This window comes from Ursus americanus, chromosome 21 (genome assembly GCF_024610735.1).
Source record: "Ursus americanus isolate L20-20 chromosome 21, mUrsAme1.1.p, whole genome shotgun sequence".
NCBI classification, from domain to species: domain Eukaryota; kingdom Metazoa; phylum Chordata; class Mammalia; order Carnivora; family Ursidae; genus Ursus; species Ursus americanus.
This window is the reverse complement of record NC_142147.1, coordinates 8,130,005-8,147,511: the sequence shown is the minus strand read 5'-3', so window position 1 is coordinate 8,147,511 and position 17,507 is coordinate 8,130,005. Positions and strand designations below refer to the sequence as shown.

Sequence of the window (17,507 nt, the reverse complement as noted above, 5' to 3'; positions counted from 1 at the left end):
CTTCTCTCCTTCCTGCCCATGGGCATAGGGTCCCCAACTGTATGTGCGGGACACAGGACCGCACAGATTAGTACTTTTCAGAAATCTCCATGGCATTTCTCTCAGACCTGGGCACCAAGTGACTTCTTTTCATGACAGTTGTGGGGGGTGGGTAGGCTGTTGAAGGAGAGAGGGTACATGCATAGGAAACAAGCAAATACCAGATTTTTTTTTTTTTTTTCCAAAATGACCTAAGCTTAATTGGTCCTGCACATTCTTAGGTCCCTTTTGGTAATTAATAGTGGCTTCAAAAGAGGTGGGAGACGGTTTGCGACTCCCACGTACCCTCTCTACCAGGTGAGAGTGAGGCAAGTCCCTGACCAGATCCTGCCACACACACCGGTGGTTATCAAAGCAGGTACCCCCTCAGGGACCAAACAGGTCCTATAACCAGCTCAGTGAAGTCCCCGCATTCTGTCCTGATTTCAGGTGCTCTAAGCACTTCCAGGGTGAAAGTCACGCTGGGGATGAGCCCCTGTTCCACTCCTGGGCAGGATTCCGTGTGCTCTGCTGGGCACCATGCAGTCAGAAATTCTGGCTGCACACTGGACCCCTGAGTCATCAAGCCGGGGTCCTAAGGGTACAGGTGACCCCAGTCTCATGGGATGTGTATTCCCCGTTAAGGCAAGGTGGAAGTGTCTCTAGACTATTGCACTAAACCACATTTTGAAGGCCTTTCATTTCACCAATGAGAGCTCATTTCTAAATCTGTCACATTTTTGAATATCCTGTCTACTAATCAGCAAGACATCGGTGGCCCAAGGTCTTGGGACCGGTTCTGGAGTGGGCCCTGGCTGATACAACCGCTCCTCGTTCAAACTTAGAAAACTGGGCACCTAGCACATTCATTATATGCTGACTTCTTTCTTTTAAAGAATCACAGGCATCATGAAAGAAGTATTTCGAGAGAACAAAGCAACAAGTGACCCAGAATCAAGTGACCCCAGGCACGTGTGCCACACACCGGGGCAGTTAGAGGGGGTCCGGGTGGAGATTCTCAGGGCCAAGGCCAAGAGTTGCAAGCTTTCCGAGGGTGTGAGTCCGCTGGGACCCTCCTGCCAAGTTGGTTTCTTTGCTGCCTTGTGGGTGTTCCCTGCAAAGACTGCTGACACTTGAAGAATTAAATAATTATAATAATGATGATAAAATAGAAATGGCTTTCCCAGCTGAACAGAAACTGAAGACAAGGAGGTTCCCACACCCCTTGTATTGTTTTTGGCACCAGACTCCCAAAGCCCCCGGGAGGCAGATGTCTGGGCCCGCTGCTGGTCTCTTTGAGTCGTGGTCCTGGTGGGGGGGGGGCACTGGGGACCTTTGGAGAATTTCAGGAGCATCTGCGGGGACTTCCCTCCCCAAAAAGCCAGGCTGAGAACTGAGAGCAAGGGAAAAGACTCTCTTGTCTTACTCTGTTCTGAAGCCTCAGAAGCTTCAAGAACAAGCCCTGTGAGAGGGATCCTTAATGTTGTAAATACCGGTGTGGAGGTGGGGATGGTGGGCCACTGCCAATTAGTAATTGGGGTGCCAGGCTACCTCCTGATGGCTTGACCTTAGTACCCCCAGGACAGGAGTGCCCCGAGAAAGCTGGACTCCACGAATGGGTGGATCATGCTAATAAGGCAAAAATGCAAAAGAGAAAAAGGAAAAATCACATCCACTCAAACACGGATCCCCTGTCAATAGACCTCAAGCGGCTAGAAAGCTTCTAGAAAGCAGGGACATGTCTGTCCATCTCAAGGGAACACCAGGGAAGGAAGGGACTTGTCAGTGCAAGGAGGGAACGTGCAGTTCTGTGATTCGCATCTCCCTCTAGAAACATGGTTGACCTTGGGCGGTGGTGAAGGTGAGAGGAAGGAAAGTGGAGGCTGGAGGGTGGCTGTCAGGCCTGGTGGCCTTGCTCTGGGCCCAACAGGCCATCCTCACTAATATGAAGACCTTAGGGCAGCCCCATGAGATCCATGCTACCTGTATCCCCCTTTTGCCGATGGATAATGGAGGTCCAGCAAGACCCTTGCCCGAGGTTCTCCCGCGGGGCCATGAGGAAGGCTGCTGGGTTGGGAGATGGGTCAGAGTGACTCCTAAGCTGGGCTGTGACTACTGCCTCCTTTCGCTCTTTGCTTGCAGCAATGACCACCTCTCCACAGAATCACCCAGCTCCTTCCCGCCTCAGGCCCTTTACACACACTGTTCACTCTGCCAGGAACTCTGTTCTCTCCCCTCTTTCCTGACTCCTTCCTCCTCCTCCAGGCTCTCAGCCAGACCACCACTGTGACCCTCTGTTTTTTGGCCTCATTTACACTATATTTTTCCTTCTTAGGATTGTTCAAAACTGTCATTAAATAATTATTTATGTGGCCATTTATTAAAAGTCAGCCTCCCCACGAGAGAACGAGCCGCAGCAGGGAGGGCCTGTGGTCCTTGTTCGTGGCTTCCTCCTCGGTTTTGGCACACAGTAGGCACACCATCAATAAACACATGTTGAATAAACAAATGAACAAAGAAATGGACTTCTTTCCTGGGGGAACACTGGGGGGTCACCCTTCTCTCCCCAAAATGGCTGTTCCTCGTAGGCCGATGCAAGTTTTCCCAGCAGAGTGTGACCTTCGGGGAATTAAAAGGTGAACCAAAATCATGAATTTCATATTGTGTATATTCCAGCGACTGTTGTTCACTTCAAGGGTGTGGGTTAATGTGTGCACGGGTGTGTGCACGCGCGCGCGTGTGTGTGTGTGTGTGTGCGCGCACGCGTGCCTGTGTGGATGGGGAGAAGACAGTCATTTGGTGATTTACCCCAAAGCACCTCTTGAATGACTCTGGAGACCTTTCAGGATACTAGTTTACAGGCCACAAAAGGAACCCTATCTTATTTTGTTTTTTTTAAAGATTGTCTTTATTTGACAGAGAGAGAGAGAGCACAAGCAGGGGAAGCAGGGGAGGGAAAAGCAGGCTCCCCGCTAGCAGGGGACTAGGACCCTGGGATCATGACCTGAGCGGAAGGCAGACGCTTAACCGACTCAGGCACCCCAGAACCCCATCTTATTTTACTTTGTTGTCCTACCTTGTTTTTGTCCCCTACTGCACCTCTCCTGCATTCACTGGATGACAACCTGCCTCTTTTTGAAACTCAAAAAAGAAGCCCCTCTTGCTGCATGTCTGGGGATGCATTATTAGGAGTGTGCAGAAATGGGGGGTGCCTCGGTGGGAGGTGCCCCCTCCTGCGGCCAAGTTATGACCTGGAAGGAAGATGCCCGTTTATGTGACCAAGATCTCATTTGTTTTCAAAAATGTCCATTTGTAATTTCTCTTGCATTTATGATGGTGGCTTTTTTTCCATTTACAACGGATTTCTCTGGCCACTCCTTTGGGCAGGAGCAGCAGTCCACTTTGCAGATGAGGAAGAAGAGGCCAGGGGAGGCCTTTCTCGCAGAAAAGGGGCCCAGACTCCTGGATGCACTGATGCAAGTAGGCAGGTGCGGTCACACCGCCTGAAAATGACCTTTTCCTGGTCCCTGGTCACCATGCTGGTGAGAAACAAGACCAGCCCTGCCCTCACCCAGTGCCCCCTGAGACCCCTTTGGTAGGAGCTACTGGCTTTTTGCTGCTCTGGAATTTTCCTTAAAACAAGGTTTTTTGTTTTTGTTTTTGTTTTTTTTTCCGGAAGGAGTTAAAAATGAAACAAGCTTCAGAGAAAGCAGGGCCGGGCCGAGGCGGGGACGAGGTCGCGCTCCTACCGCACCCTGACGGCCACTGAGCTGGGAGACCGCAGACCGGTCTTGCAGGGGAGGGGTGAGCGCCGCGACGTGAACGTGTGTGACTGCGACGTGCGGGGAAGGGGTCCAAAAAACTTTGCGCTCTTCTCCAGGACCCCCAGCCCTTCTGGCTTAGTTCGGAATACGTTGTCGCCCGCCCCCCATCCTGCTATCCCCACCTCTGGCCTCGGGGGCTTCCGCAGTTCCCTGAGGGTGGAAAAAAGGCAGCACCGCGGGTCTTCAACCACCGCCCGCTGACCCCTCCTTTCCTCCAGCACACCCCTTCCCCACCGCGCTCCTTTTGTCCGTCCCCTTTCTCCGGCTCCCGGCTGGGCAAGATCCGCGAGTCTTCAGCCCCCCAGAGAGTCAGGGCGGGCGAGCCGGGGGCTGTTCTCCGCCCCCTCCCCCTAGGAGAGGCAGCCCGCGGCGGGGGCACCCCGGAGCCGAGGCCAACCGCCCCCTCCCCCAGCGTGTGCCATCTGCCGCCTGTCAGCCTCTCTCCGCGGGCCTCGATCCCAGGCGCCGGCGGGGGTGGGGGAGCTGCTGATTCGGTCCCTCCTTCCTGGCTCCTTCCCAGGCGCCTCGCGGCCTCTGCCCTCGCTTTGGCCCTTGGCACCCCCTCTCAGCTACCCCGGCCATCCCCCAGCTTCGAGAGGCGGCTCTCACCGCCCTCCGGGAAGGCCAAGATGTTGCACACTCCTGCACACAAGAGCTGCGGAGGGCGGCGACCCGGGGGGTGGCAGCCCTAACTCGGGGGGGAGGGTGCTCAGCGCCTGGGTCTCAGGGGACATCTCTTTCCTGCTCTTGGCTTTTCTGGGGATCCTCGCTGCCTCCCGGAGTCCAGGTGTCCGCCTTGGCGTCGCGTCTCGCCGGTCACCCGACTGTACCTCGGAGACGGCCTTGAGCGCGAGAGCTTGGCCTCCCCCCAACTGCCCCTCCACCCCGCCTCAGGCCTTTCCCCGCACCCGCCGGCTGCTCCCTAGCTACAGGGGTGCGGGGGTGGCATCTACCTCTGCAATCAGCCCAGCAAGGGGTTGGAGCCCGCAGGCCCAGAGAGGCGAGCCGGGCCGGGTGGGAAGGCGAAGCGAGCCGAGGGGGGCGCGGGCCGGGCTGGCGGGCGGGCTGGGGAACCGCGGGGCGCAGGCGCCCTGCTTGGGGCGGGCGCCGCTGCCCGGCCGGCCCCGGCGCGGCTCTCGGCGGGCAGAGGGTTTTTCCCTGAAAGGTTGCCCTGGGTAACTCGTCTCCGAGGGGACACAGCCCTCCGCTCTCCAAGTGGCAACTTATCGATCCGCGAGATTGATAACCCCCAGCGCCGAGCCGCGCACCCGCTTCGCTCTCCCGGCTCTGGGACGAGCCGGCCCAAGGTGGCGCCACTCACCCGGGAGGGGGGCGATGTCGGGGCCTCTCCCCCACCCTGGACCCGGCCGCCTGCAGCTGGTGGGGGAGGGGGAGGCTTCAAAGGAATGGTTTAGGGGAGTCGCCTGCGGAAGACTTTTCCTAAGTGTGAGCGCTTTCCCGGCGGGTTCTGAGACCAAGCCTCCATAGGCTCAAGAGTCGCAGGGACGCGAGGCGCCCCCTGGTGGCTGGGGCAAAACTTTGTGGAAAGTAGGAGGAGGTTTCTTTTGTCAACCACTGTAACGTTTTGGGGCTAAGATGTTCCTTTTATTGTCTTAAGTAAGAAATGCGCACCCAGACGCAGCAGCCGTACAATTGCAGGTGTGGAGGGCCGCACAGAGTTAGCTGGGTGGTGAAAGAGTTTGCAGATGTGGGGTAGAGATGGTCTTTAAACACCGACCAATGGGCAGAATTCAAGAGGGACAAGCCAAGTTCGGAGATAATTCTTGTGCGTGGGGCATAATTTGCGGAAGTGGCAGTGCTAGGGCAATTCCCCCCAGTTTGCGCCCCCCCCCACTTTTTGCAGTTTGTGATGCTAATTCATCTTGGCGAGCTTGACAGCACGCGTGGGCCCTGTGTCAGTTCCCTCCTCCTGCCCCGGGTGCCGCGGGCGCCCAAGTCGGGGCCCCGCGTGCAGGTGCGGTGCCCGCGCCCGCGCCGTGCCTGCCGCCGCCGCCGCCGCCGCGGTCCGGGTTTTGCGGGCGGCCGGAGCTGTATTTCCAGCGCTGTCCATCGCTCGGTGCTGTTGGCCCTCTCTCCGTCTGATCCGAGCCGGAGCAGTGCGGGGCGCCCCACGGGATCAGAGCGCTCCCCCGCCGGGACTCCGCTCCTCACATCCTCCTGCTGGGACCCGGCTACATTTCCAGCCAAGCCTGGCTTTATTATGTGTCTCTGCAGTGCAGCCCCAGCAGCCGGATCGGGAGGAGGAGAGCCAGCGACCACAAAGAAGACAGGAGCGCAAGGGAGGCTGGCGGGCGGGCCGGCGCCGGCTGGAGCGCGGAGGAGCCGGGGCGCAGCCGCCGCCGCCGCCGCCGTTGCCCGGGAGGACGGGAGCCCGGCCGCCGCCTGCTCGTCCTCCGCCGCCGCCGCGGCCGCCGCCTCCCCCTTCTCCGAGCCCCTGGCCCATGGAGGCAGCTAGCGGGGCCGGCGACTTGGCACCGGCCTGGGGATCGGCTGCGCGCCGCGCGCTGAGCACCGCAGCCCGAGGGCAGGCAGCGGCGGCCCGGCGCACGGGCTGAGCGATGCCCGGGGCACGGGCGCGCCTGCCCGCCGCCGCCTGAGCGCCCCCGCGCGCCCCTTCCTCCTCCGGGGGGCCGGCGCCGGACCGAGCCGAGAGCCAGAGAAGGGGGCGTGAGCCAGGGGCCCCGAGCTGCGGCTTCCGAGCCACTGCGGCCGTTTCGAGCCCCCCCAAGTAGGCTGAGTTGAGGGACCCCCCCCATCCATCATAATCTCCAAACCAGGCGTTTGGGCATTTTTAAGCCATTAATATTTATTATTTTTTTGTGCGGCAGGGGATAATTTGAAGGCTTTTTTTTTTTTTTTTTCCGGGGGGTGCTGAGCTTCCGCGCTCCCGACCGCCTCCCGGTCTCCACCCCCCCTGAGACCCCCTCGACTCCAGCCCCGTCCCCCCTCCTCAGATGGGTTCATTGTGAGCTCCGCACCGGCTGCGTGGCCGGACGCCTGCAAACTTTGCACAAAAATCCGGCAAGGGGCGGAGGAGGAGAAGGAGGAGGAGGGTGAGGGTGGCGGTGGGGTGGGGGAGGGAGGGAGGGGGCCGCAGGGGCCGGGGGCCGGCGGGGGGTGGGGAGGAGGAGGGGGGCGGCTTTTTTTTTTTTTTTTTTTTTTTTTTTTTTTTTGCATAACTCGGCTCGGCCGAGTGGCCTCCGGACTCCCCGCGCCGCTGGGACCGCCGCTGGGACCGAGAGCCCCCGGCTGCCGCATTGCAACAGGCAGGGCTCCGGCGCGGCCCCCGGGCCTCCCCCCGCCCCCGAGCGGCCTCGGCCGGCCCGGGCCGTCCCCCCCAGGGAGGCCGCCCCGGACCTACGATCCGCTCCCCGCAGCCGCCGACCCGGCTGCAAAAAAAAAAGTTTCCGAGAGGCAGGCGGAGGAGAAGGGGGAGAAGGGCAGCCCGGAGCGGCGGGGGGCGGCGGGGGGAGCCGGCCGCGGAGGGCGACGGAGCGCCGGGAGCCCCGGACATGTCCAGGCGGAAGCAGGCGAAGCCGCGCTCGGTGAAAGGTGAGCGAGCGAGGCCCGGCGGAGGCGCGAGCGAGCGAGCGGGGAGGGAGGGAGCGAGGGAGGAGGGACCGGCGAGCGGGCGGGCGGCCGGGGACCCGCGCGAGCGAGCCGAGAGGAGGAGGAGGCGGCGGCGGAGGAGGAGGCGGAGGCGGAGGAGGAGGAAGAGGAGGGGGAGGAGGAAGCGGGAGCGGGAGGCGGAGGCGGCGGAGGGGGCACGCCGCGGACACCCTAGCCGCCCGGACCCTCTCCGGGCTCGGCGCCGCCGCCCGCCGGGGACCCGGGCCTGGGGGCGCCGCTGAGGGGCTCTCGCCGCTCCCTCTGTGCGGGCCCCAGGCCCGCGTGGCCAATCAAGGGGTGCGGGCCTGACTTGGCGGGGATTGCGAATCTCGGCGGCGGCGGGCGGGCGGCGGGAGGAAGGAAGAGGCGGCGAGGACCGGCGCCCGGGAGGCCGGCAGCTCCGAGGCCGCTCTCGCCGGGCCCCGGGCCTTGCCGCCTTTCCTCGGCCCCGCGCCTCGTCGCCCCGGGACGCCGTAGCCGAGGGCGGCGGGCAGAGCTTGCGCGCGCCCTGGGCGCCGCGTCCCCGCCCCGGCCACCAGGCGCCCCCTCCCTGTCCCCTGCCCGGGCCGCGCTCCCGGCCCGGGCCCCCGCACTTCCTGCCTCCTCCACCGAGGCCAACCGGGCCGGGAGCCTCCGCCAGGAGTTCATTGTCTGCGCAGCGCCGGCAGGACGCGGGTCCCCAGGGGAGCGCAGCGGCCGCCGCGCTAGCCCCTCGGTGGAGGGCGCCTGGGACCCAACCCCGGGCACGCACGTCCTCGACACCTAGGCCGGCTTCCTGTGTCGGGTCCCCGGAGTGCACACGTTAGTGAGGACACACAACACACACGCACACACACAAACGGCTTGCGCGTCCCCCCGCCCCCCCCCATTCGTCTCCTCTGCTTTCCTTTCTGTTTCCATCAAGGCCCCCGGCTAGAGGGGGCCCCTGGAGAGCAGAGGCCCCAGGGAGAGGCCTCGCGCAGGCGACGGAGCCCCTCCCCTGCCCTTGTCTCCCCACTGACTGGCCTTTCCAGGCCTCGCCTGCTGCTTTGTCCCGATTCCAGCGCCTCGGGTGGGTGCCCGACAGGCCGGTCGAGCTGAGAGATGACAGAGGAGGGACAGGATGAGAGCTGCTAGGTCTCTGGAGCCAAAAGTCCCAAGGCTCCTGTCCTCTCCCAACTCCCCTGATGACCTCTGGCCCGAGCCCATTTCTACTCTGAAAAGTTCATTTCCTGGAGGCCTTTGCGGGAAGGCGCTGGGGCCCCCGCTCCCTTCCTGCCAGCCTTGCTCCTGGCTGGAAAGGCTGGGACTGAATCTGGCAAGGAGGGTCGTGAGACACCCGCCATTGCTCTCCTTCCAAAGTCCCAGCCGATTCCAGGGCGCCTGGCTGAGCAGAGACTGTCCCTGTCATCTTAGAAGCAGACCAACTCAGTCCAGAGTCTCAGCAAGGCAGCTGCTCCCTTTCCTCTTTTTCCTTGAGAGAAGTTGGTCTTGTTCCCCTCACCGTGGCAGGAATCCCAATCTGGGGTAACCTGGCCTGCTGCTCAGAATTGGGGATCCAGAAGGTGTTCTGATCGAGGCACAAGGAAACTGAAGAGACCCCCAAGAAGGGGACAGGCAAATGGTAGATGTTTGTCCTTTTGCTGAATAGGAAGGGCTCTGAGGCTTGAAATATTTGATTTCTTTTCTCTTTCCCTGGCTCACTGCTCACTGTTTCAAGAGCCACTTAAGGTGGCCCAGAAGAAAATGTGGACTCAGGATCTGTGGCTGGGAAAACAGTTTTATTTAACTTAGGCAGTTGATTTTGAGTTAAATCTGTGTATAGGAGTAGGATTTTCATAAAGGAAGATGCAAAGCTTAGCTGCCTCTAGCCTCAGTCTGTGGCTCCGAACCTCCTTATTTTGGAAGGCCAGGCACAGAAAGCAAAGGTAGAGAGCAATTTGCAGTGAACAGATGGGTGGGTGTTTCAGAGTTGCTCAAACCTAATTCTGAAACCACTCTGTGTATCTCTGAGAAAGACTCAAGAATTCGTCTCAGCCTTTCATGAAATAAGCCTTGACATGATTTTTAATGAATGTCTCTCTCTAAATCTATATGTGTGTACGTATAGCCAACAATTCAAACTAATTGGTGAGGGAAAGACAGCAAAGTGAGAACAAGACCAGTGTAGGCATTTTGAGAAGTATTGTAAATACCAGCCACACAGTGCCTTTCTGCCCTTGGAGCCTAAGATCCTCTGTTTTCTCCCTGTGGTTCTTTGCATTTTCCAGAAGCAGCTACGACCCTCATCTCTCACCATTTTGCCTTTTATTCAGTTTACTGGGGTGAATATAGGGTGGCGATGTGGCCACTTATCAAGGGAGGAATTAAGAGAGAGGATAATTTGAATAGATAAGAGTTTCAGCAGGGGATGGATTTATTGCGTTTCAAGAACTGCCCCCCCCTTTCTCAGACAATGTTCAAAAGTGTGCTTGAGTGTGAGCAGCTCCACACCAAGTGTTGAAAATGACAAGGTCTTCACCTTTAAAGATGCTTGAAGCTGCTTCTTAAGGAACAGTGGTGCCTTTTACATTTTATTTTATTTCGCCTTGCCTCCACTGCTGTGTGTCAGGGCTAACGGGGAGGCATTGCGGACTTCCCCAGCCCGCGCATTCTGCTGTGAAAGTCGCTGGACTGTAATTCGTAATTGATCTCGGAAATGTGAAAGCCCATAGCAGGAAGGAAAGACAGAAATATAACAATTTCTAATGGATGCTCAGAAAGTGTGATGTGAAAGCCCCGGCGTTGCTGCTTTGAAAAAAACAGGCCTGGGGCGGGGGGGTGCAGGGGGAGGGTGTCTCACTTTCCACTCACGGACACAGTCTTCTTTCTGGAGTGGGGTCACTTGTCCCCTCTGGCTGTTTGTCCTTCTTTGGAAAACCCAGCTCCCAGGGAGGACACCCAGCAAGTAGGGAAGGGGGCCAGGGCACTAGGACAAGGGGGAGAAGAGCCTCATTGGTTTTCAAAAGCCTTGTGATTAAAATAATAATAATAATAACACCAAAACCCCACGAATGTTACAGAAGTCACATTTTCTGACCGATTTTCCCTCCCTACACCATTCTCCCCCATTTCTGTCTCCTGGTGGCGTGGTGTGGCAGTTGTGAGGTGATTTGTTTCCTTTGATAATTTTGGCCTCATTCTCTGGGGCTGTTCTCATCACTTCTCACTGATGTTATTTTGGCTGATGATATCAGGTGACTTGGTAACCTGTCTCCCGTCACCCACGCTGCGTCCGCAGATCCAAGAAACAGCCTATTTATTTATGTATACGGAAAATTAATACATCTTTTTCCCAGACTCGGCTTAAAACTTTGGAATGATTTTAATACTGTTGATTTTCTCCATCTAGCAACTGCCTGTTAATTACCGTTCTTAGTATTAATTAGCACTCAGGCTGTGTCCACGCATCCCCCCCCACCAACGCCAACATCCCAAACTACCCCGCCCCCCCCACCAATGACTTCTCTGCACTCCCCTCCCCTTCTCTGTCTTCCTCTCCTGCCAGCCCAGAGCTCCTCAAAAAGTCCATCTTAGAAATTTGGTGGTCTGGGGACTTGGGAACAGTGTAGTTCGCCACTGCTTGTGTTTCCATGGAAATAATTGAGATGTAATAAATAGAGGCGTTCTGAGGTTACAGGTTTCTTGATTCAGCTGAGACCACATACAAGTGTAAATTGTCGAGATTTGTTTGGCTAAATGTACATGATCTTGTGGGAAGGGCAAACCAAATCCTTTATAGGTTCTTTAGCTTTCTGTGTGGATTGGGCAGTGACATTTAATCCTAATTTTTAATCGCCCCCTCCTCTATCAAGCCACCGACTGCCAGCGAGTGGAAGAGCCTGTCTTACTCTAGGAAACATCTTTTATGGCTAGTAATTGCTGTTTAGATTCTTACACCTGTTTCCTTGCAAAAACTTAATAAGCGATAAAATAAGATAACTGTGTGCCTGTGGCAGGAGGACCCCGCTAAACGTCTAACCGCAGGTGCCCAGCGCTCCTTCATAACGAAAGGTGCAAAATGCTGGTGACTTTACAGTCCTAAAGCCACTCGGTGGACCCGGCCAGCCCCGGCCCTGTGGTGGCATGCCACGGTGTGTCAGCAGAGGAGCAGGAGGACGGAGGAACCCGAGAGGGCCAACAAGAGTGCAGCATCTTCGAGCACAGCGCTGCTAGCTGGAGACCAAAGGGGGATCTGGTTCAATCTAATACAAAGTTGCAATAATTGCTGTATCGGTAGCCAACTCTTAAGCTGGTGGCTGTGGAATTCTTCCCCTGATGTAGCATTTAATAGTCTGGCAATTAGATGCATTGATTTCTCTTAACTGTTCATTTGGTTGTGTAAACGAAAGGAACCTGCCACTGACGCCGATGGGATGGGCGTGCTTGCTGCCTGGCTCTTGGAAAAAGGCTGCTGGGGGTGGTGGTGGGAGGATAGGATTCTTCAGGGCGCTTTTGAGGCCAGTTCCCTCCTCTCTTAACATTTCTGCCCGTGAAATGAACAGCACCTGTTGTTCCGATAGTGTTTAAAAATAAACACTTAAAAAATAAACCGAAAGCTATTACAGTTATGTCTGAAAAGTAAAAAAAAACCATCTTTCCTGCTGCAGATACTTCTAGAGTACCGTCTCCGCCTTCGAGTGGCTGGACTCACATATTTTTGGCAGATGGTCTGTTAGGTACCAGAGGGAAAAGTCACAAAACACCTTGGCCCTGAGTTCCAAAGGGACCCCCCGGCTGGAAATTGAGTGACTTTCCCTCCCCCCCGCCCCCCATCCTTAGCAATAGTCTGGGGCCTGGGGCCACCTAGACCCGTGGCCCTGTCAAGCCCCGAAGAGGTGTGGGGACCTGGCATTTTGGACCCCTTGCAGGCGGGTGGGTGGGTGACTTCAGTGGCTTGGACGGTGTGCAGAGAATGAACTCTCAGAATGACGAACACCTCTTAACTCCCTGCTCCCAGACCCGCGGGGTTCTGGAAGGGGCACCAACTTTTGACATGCACTCGTGAAGAACTCTTGTTGGTACGCAAGCAGAAGGTGGCTAGCTTTCCTGACTGTCCCTCCACTGCCCCCCGCCTTTTTTTCACTAAACTGAATGTGTAGACTCAGTTAACTCTTTGGTTGAGGTTAAGATGGATTTACCTTTCCTGGACCTCGTCTATGGTACACTGGCGTTTGCAAAGAATATCATCTTCATGTCTTGTAAACGTTTGCCGTAGATATCAGGGCTTCTTTCTTACCTGCCGGTCCAGGGTAACCGCGACAGAAGAATACCGTGAAAACTGTTAGGGGCCCCCCCCATTACTGTGGGTAGCCAGGGAAAAGCTGGATTGGCAAATTGGAGAATTTCTGCAGATTCCTGTCAGCTTGCAAGGGCATTTTGAGCTCAGGGTAGTCGGGAATCAGAAGAGTTTTGCACCCAAAATGGACTAATTAAGCCTGGGTCAGTTATATCCCAATCGAAGTTTTCGGCGCTGTCAGCTCCCTCTGCCTACGATGGGAGAGGGAGGGTGGAGTGGCGTGGGGGAAATGCTGATGGAAAGTTTTGATTCATAGCTTACCTGCCAGGATCGGTGGCAGCCAACGATTGGGGTTGTACACTCAGTAAATAAAAATACTTTACCTCTTTCAAGGAGCGCCAATTAGCTGATTGCTCTGCGTGGCTGTCTTTAAGGAGAATGCTGTTTTACCTATCTTTTTGTACAGAGGTTTGATTTTTAATGTCTTGTGAAAAGGATTCTCTTTGTCTTGATTGATGTCAGGAATAAAAGCATGATGGTAATATCCCTTTGAAAGCTATTGTATTGTCAGCCCTGGCTGACAGCGGGAGGGCCTCCCAGCGTTATAGATTAGTGCTGTGAAAACACTGACATTTTCTTTGTTACGCTGCTGTTGTTCTACTTGCAAAGTCAATTACACAATGTTGGAGCTCAGTTACCGAGTTGACTTTGGAAGTAGCAACGTCTTTCATTCTCATCTTAAAGATATAATTTTCCTTTGTTGTTGTTGTTTTGTTTTCTTTCCTTTTTTTTTTTGACCTGGCTCCCACCTCCACTCCCCCCCCCCGCCCCCCCGCAAGAGTCTGAACGCGTTCGCTAGGCAAACACACTCCAGTTTCAATTGTGACAAGTCAAATTCAAAGATTGCCACGTCATTATCTCTGAATTCTTCTGCTCATTCACATTTCAGTGGCTTCTTATTGATATAGTGACTACAGCAGCCAAGATACATAAAAAACCCATCAAATGAGATTACAGTGTTGATAGTATCTTATCAAGTGGGTTGTTCTCTGGATTTGGGGGTCCTCGAGGTTGGCAAATTCAGAGTTTTCTTTCTTTTTTTCCTGTAGAGTCTGACCCGGGCTGAACCAGGTTCCTGGGTTGATGGGACCCCCAGCAAACAGTTTTTTCGTTATAGAAGATTCATACGCATTCCGATCTCAGAGGCTGGAGCTGTTGAGCTTTGGACTTAGAAATCCCGGATGACATTCCGGCAGGGGTGGAAGGGGTCTCCTAAGAGAATCGTGTCACCCATCCGTCCCCCACCGAAGATGGCAGCCTGGAATTCTAAGGTGTCTAAGTGTGCCTTTACTGGGCGCCCCAGGCCTCAGGACTGATTTGCATTCCCACATAAGCGTGTGGAAGGGAAGCGGGGCGTGATCTGTCCAAAGCTGGAAATGATCAGGGTGGACGTTTTGTGTTCACCCTCTCCCTTCCCCTCCACCCCAGCCCTGCCTTCTCCAGAAAGAGAAAAACCTCACTTCCATAGTTCTTTCAACCGGCCCCGAAGAGGCAGTTCCCTGAGAATGCCCGGGGACCGGGATGCTGCTGCCACGGACTCCAGATGACAGGGACCCATCAGGAATCTCCGTCCGAGGACACTAATTGTGGGCCCCCGAAGTTATTATTATGAACCACCAGACAAGAGCCTGGGCTCGCCAGCAATTTGTCAGGACTAATTTTGTTTTTCTCCAATAATTGAAAATTAATGTCTTGAAGTGAAAGCAGATGTTCATGCCATCTTCTGAATTGGGATATAAAATGGGGCTCTGTAGATGGGCTCACTAATTTAACAGCAATTTTCCTCATGGCTAATGGGGGTGCTGGGGCTGCCGTCACCTAACGCTTGGGGTGAGGGGCTGAGAGAGAGAGGGAAAGAGAGAGAGAAAGAGAGAGCGGAGCCCACTTGGGCGAGTTCTGCTGTCTGGGGTCCATGCAGCCAAGGCCTGGGAAGGAAGGTGTGGCTGGTGTGCTCGTTCTGGAGGGAGAATATGTCAATAAAAAATTTTCCTGGGGCTGTGAAACTTGGGCCGGTCCTCGTTTTGAATACTCATTTGCACAAGAAGTATTTATGGAGATAATTCATGGCATTATGCTGGAAAAGGTAAGAGGAACCTTGATTTGGGGGAGCGTGGATTCCTGCAGCTGAGTGAATTCTCAGCTGCGCGTTGGTCACCTCGCTCTAGCGAAAAGCTGGTTAAAATCGCATTTCCGGGGCTCCTGGCTGGCTCAGCCGAGAGAGCATGCAACTCTTGATCTCAGGGTCCTCTTGATCTCGGGGTTGTGAGTTCGAGCCCCACATTGGGTGTAGACATTACTTAAATAAATAAATTAAAAAAAAAATTGCACGTCCCCAGGCCCAGATGCTGGAGATGCTCACTCAGCTGGTCTGGGGAGGGGCTCAGAGCTCTTCATTCTGTTCCCCTTTCAAAAACGAAGGTAAGATATATATAACCTGAAATGTACCATCTTAACCCTTTCTAAGTGTGTGGTTCGGTGGCATTAGTACCTTCACGTTGTTTTGCAATCATCACCACCATGAACTTTTCATTTTCAGGCAGCACCCAGGTGCTGGTGGGTGGGGGGGTCTCAACCCACCCCCGTCGGAGGAAGCCACGCAGTTCAAGGGCTCCATTTTCCAGGGTAGACATGGGAAGCAGGCTCAGAAGATCAAGGGACTCTGGAGATGTGACGGGGCCGTTCCTTGCTCTAGTGTGAGAAATGAGATTGGCACGCCCAAAGGTAGGGCAGGGCTCGGGACTGGGGACCTCATCAGGGCCGGGGGCTGGGGGCAGGGCAAGGGGGTGCTTAGTGGCTGAGTGATCTGGTGACCAGTGTCAGGATTAGAACATTTGTTCTCTCTCCTTGGGGACACCATTCGTTCGGGCCTGGCTGGGTGTGAGTTTGCCTAGTGGCCCTAGCAGGGCAGATCCGCAGGGCCCCCATACCTGCCCGCCAGGACCCAGACAGCACCCCCTGGCTCCCCCAGCTCCGCACCCATCAGGAAAGGGAGGGACAGCTGCTCGGAGACGACCACCTAGTCGCCTGGCTTCCTGGAGTGCTCGCCACCTCTGGCCCGCAGGTGGGCATTGCCGACGCTGGTACCGTTCTCCTCCTTGGAGGTACCAGGCACCTTTCTCTCCCCCGGTTTTCTCTGTAATTGAAATTTGTCCTTTCGTTACCTGGGCATGAATTATTTTTTGCAGTGTTGTCATTCCCTATCCTGCTGTGAGGTTTATCTCTTCTGTTGATCCTAATTAAATAAAACATACTGTTACCTAACTCCTGTTGCACTGAATTTTACCTGCCTGAAGGCAGAGTGCTGGCCATCTGGGCTTGGTTAGGGAGCAGGGCATGGCTGGGGAAGGGAGCTGGGGTGGCGGTGGCTGCCGCACCCAGGCTGGGTGTACCTCCGTGGCCTGGGGGCTGCAGGACCTTGTAGCCACCAGCAACAAATAGCCAGAGAAATGGCTTTGTCCCTAGCCCGCTGGGGCTGCAGGTCTGAACCTGGGGCCAGGAGAGACAGTCACCAGGCCTAGGGAGTCCCCAGGGAGAGGGGGAGGGAGGAGAGTGGGTTCCCAGAGGAGGGGAGATGGAAAGAGTGGGCAGGCTCCTGTCGCCTGGGGGGGGAGGCTGTGGAGTGCTGGGCTCTCTCACTCTCTCTCTGTCAAATAAATAAAAGCAGTGCGCATGTTCTGGGGGCTCAGGACAGCCCTGCAGGTGCCCTGGGCCCCGCAGGGAGAGAGTGGCCAGCCTGGGGCCTGGCACGCATGTTCGGAAGATTCAGACTTTCCCTCCTTTTGTCTTTGAACTTCTCAGACTCCTGCCAGCCTCAGGTTGAAAAGGAACCCGAAGGTCACTTCATTCAGACCTCTTTGGGTATGTTTGTGGCATCCTTAGTTTCATCCAGCCTGCACTTGCACACTTCCACTCCCAGGGAGCTCACTACCTCTATGCCTTTTTTTTTTTTTTAAGCTTGAGTTTCATATATTCTTCTTTTCCATTAAACTTGCGATCTGCCTCCATAATGTAGGTGCCTTGTCCTGGTTCTGTCTCCTGGGGCCTTAGGGAGTAACTCAAATCCTTAGCTCCCAGAGCAGCCCTATGGAGAGCTGGCAAAGCTTGCCTTGCCCCACTCGCTCAGGGGCAGGAAGTCACTTATGGGATATGGTCAGCTTGGTGGGCTTCTGGGACCCCACACTCACTAACTTTGAGGGGATAAGTGAATGGGTGGGTGAGTGAGGGGTAGTGGGCAAGTGACTGAGTAATGAGCGAGTGCTCTCCCAAGTGAACAAGCGAGGGGGGAGCTGACTTGGGCTAACCCCCACAGCCCTTCCCTTTCCTCGGCACCTTTGATGGGCTCTCTTGCCCCCTCCACCTCGTGTCAGCCCCTGTTCCTGTTCAGGAAGTGAGAGATGTCCCCTCCTGGAGCACTGGGGGCCCTCATGCCCCTTGCGGTTGGGTGGGGATGCCTTGTGTCTGTTCTCCCCTTCATCTTCCCCCACACTGCGGGTTTGGCTGGGAGAGTGCTGCTACGGCTGACCCAAGGCTTTGTGCCCGGCCTTGTGCTACGTCGTAAAACATCGTTTTTATTTATTTATTTATTATTTAAAAAAATATTTTTTTATTTGACAGAGAGAGAGTGAGAGAGCACAAGCAGGGGGGAGCAGCAAAGGGAGAGGGAGAAGCGGACTTTCCACTGAGCAGGGAGCCTGACACAGGGCTGGATCCCAGGGTCC

General features: G+C 55.8%; 1 protein-coding gene across 1 annotated transcript in view; it reads left to right on the top strand.

Moving 5' to 3' along the window:
* The first annotated feature begins 6,998 nt into the window (after window positions 1–6,998).
* Window positions 6,999–17,507, top strand: part of ZNF423 (zinc finger protein 423) — a 321,833-nt gene continuing 311,324 nt past the window's right edge. Inside the window, exon 1 of the mRNA XM_045806734.2 lies at window positions 6,999–7,415. Coding sequence (XP_045662690.2) covers window positions 7,376–7,415 — 40 coding nt within the window. The 5' untranslated portion in view covers window positions 6,999–7,375. The remainder of the gene's footprint in view (window positions 7,416–17,507) is intronic.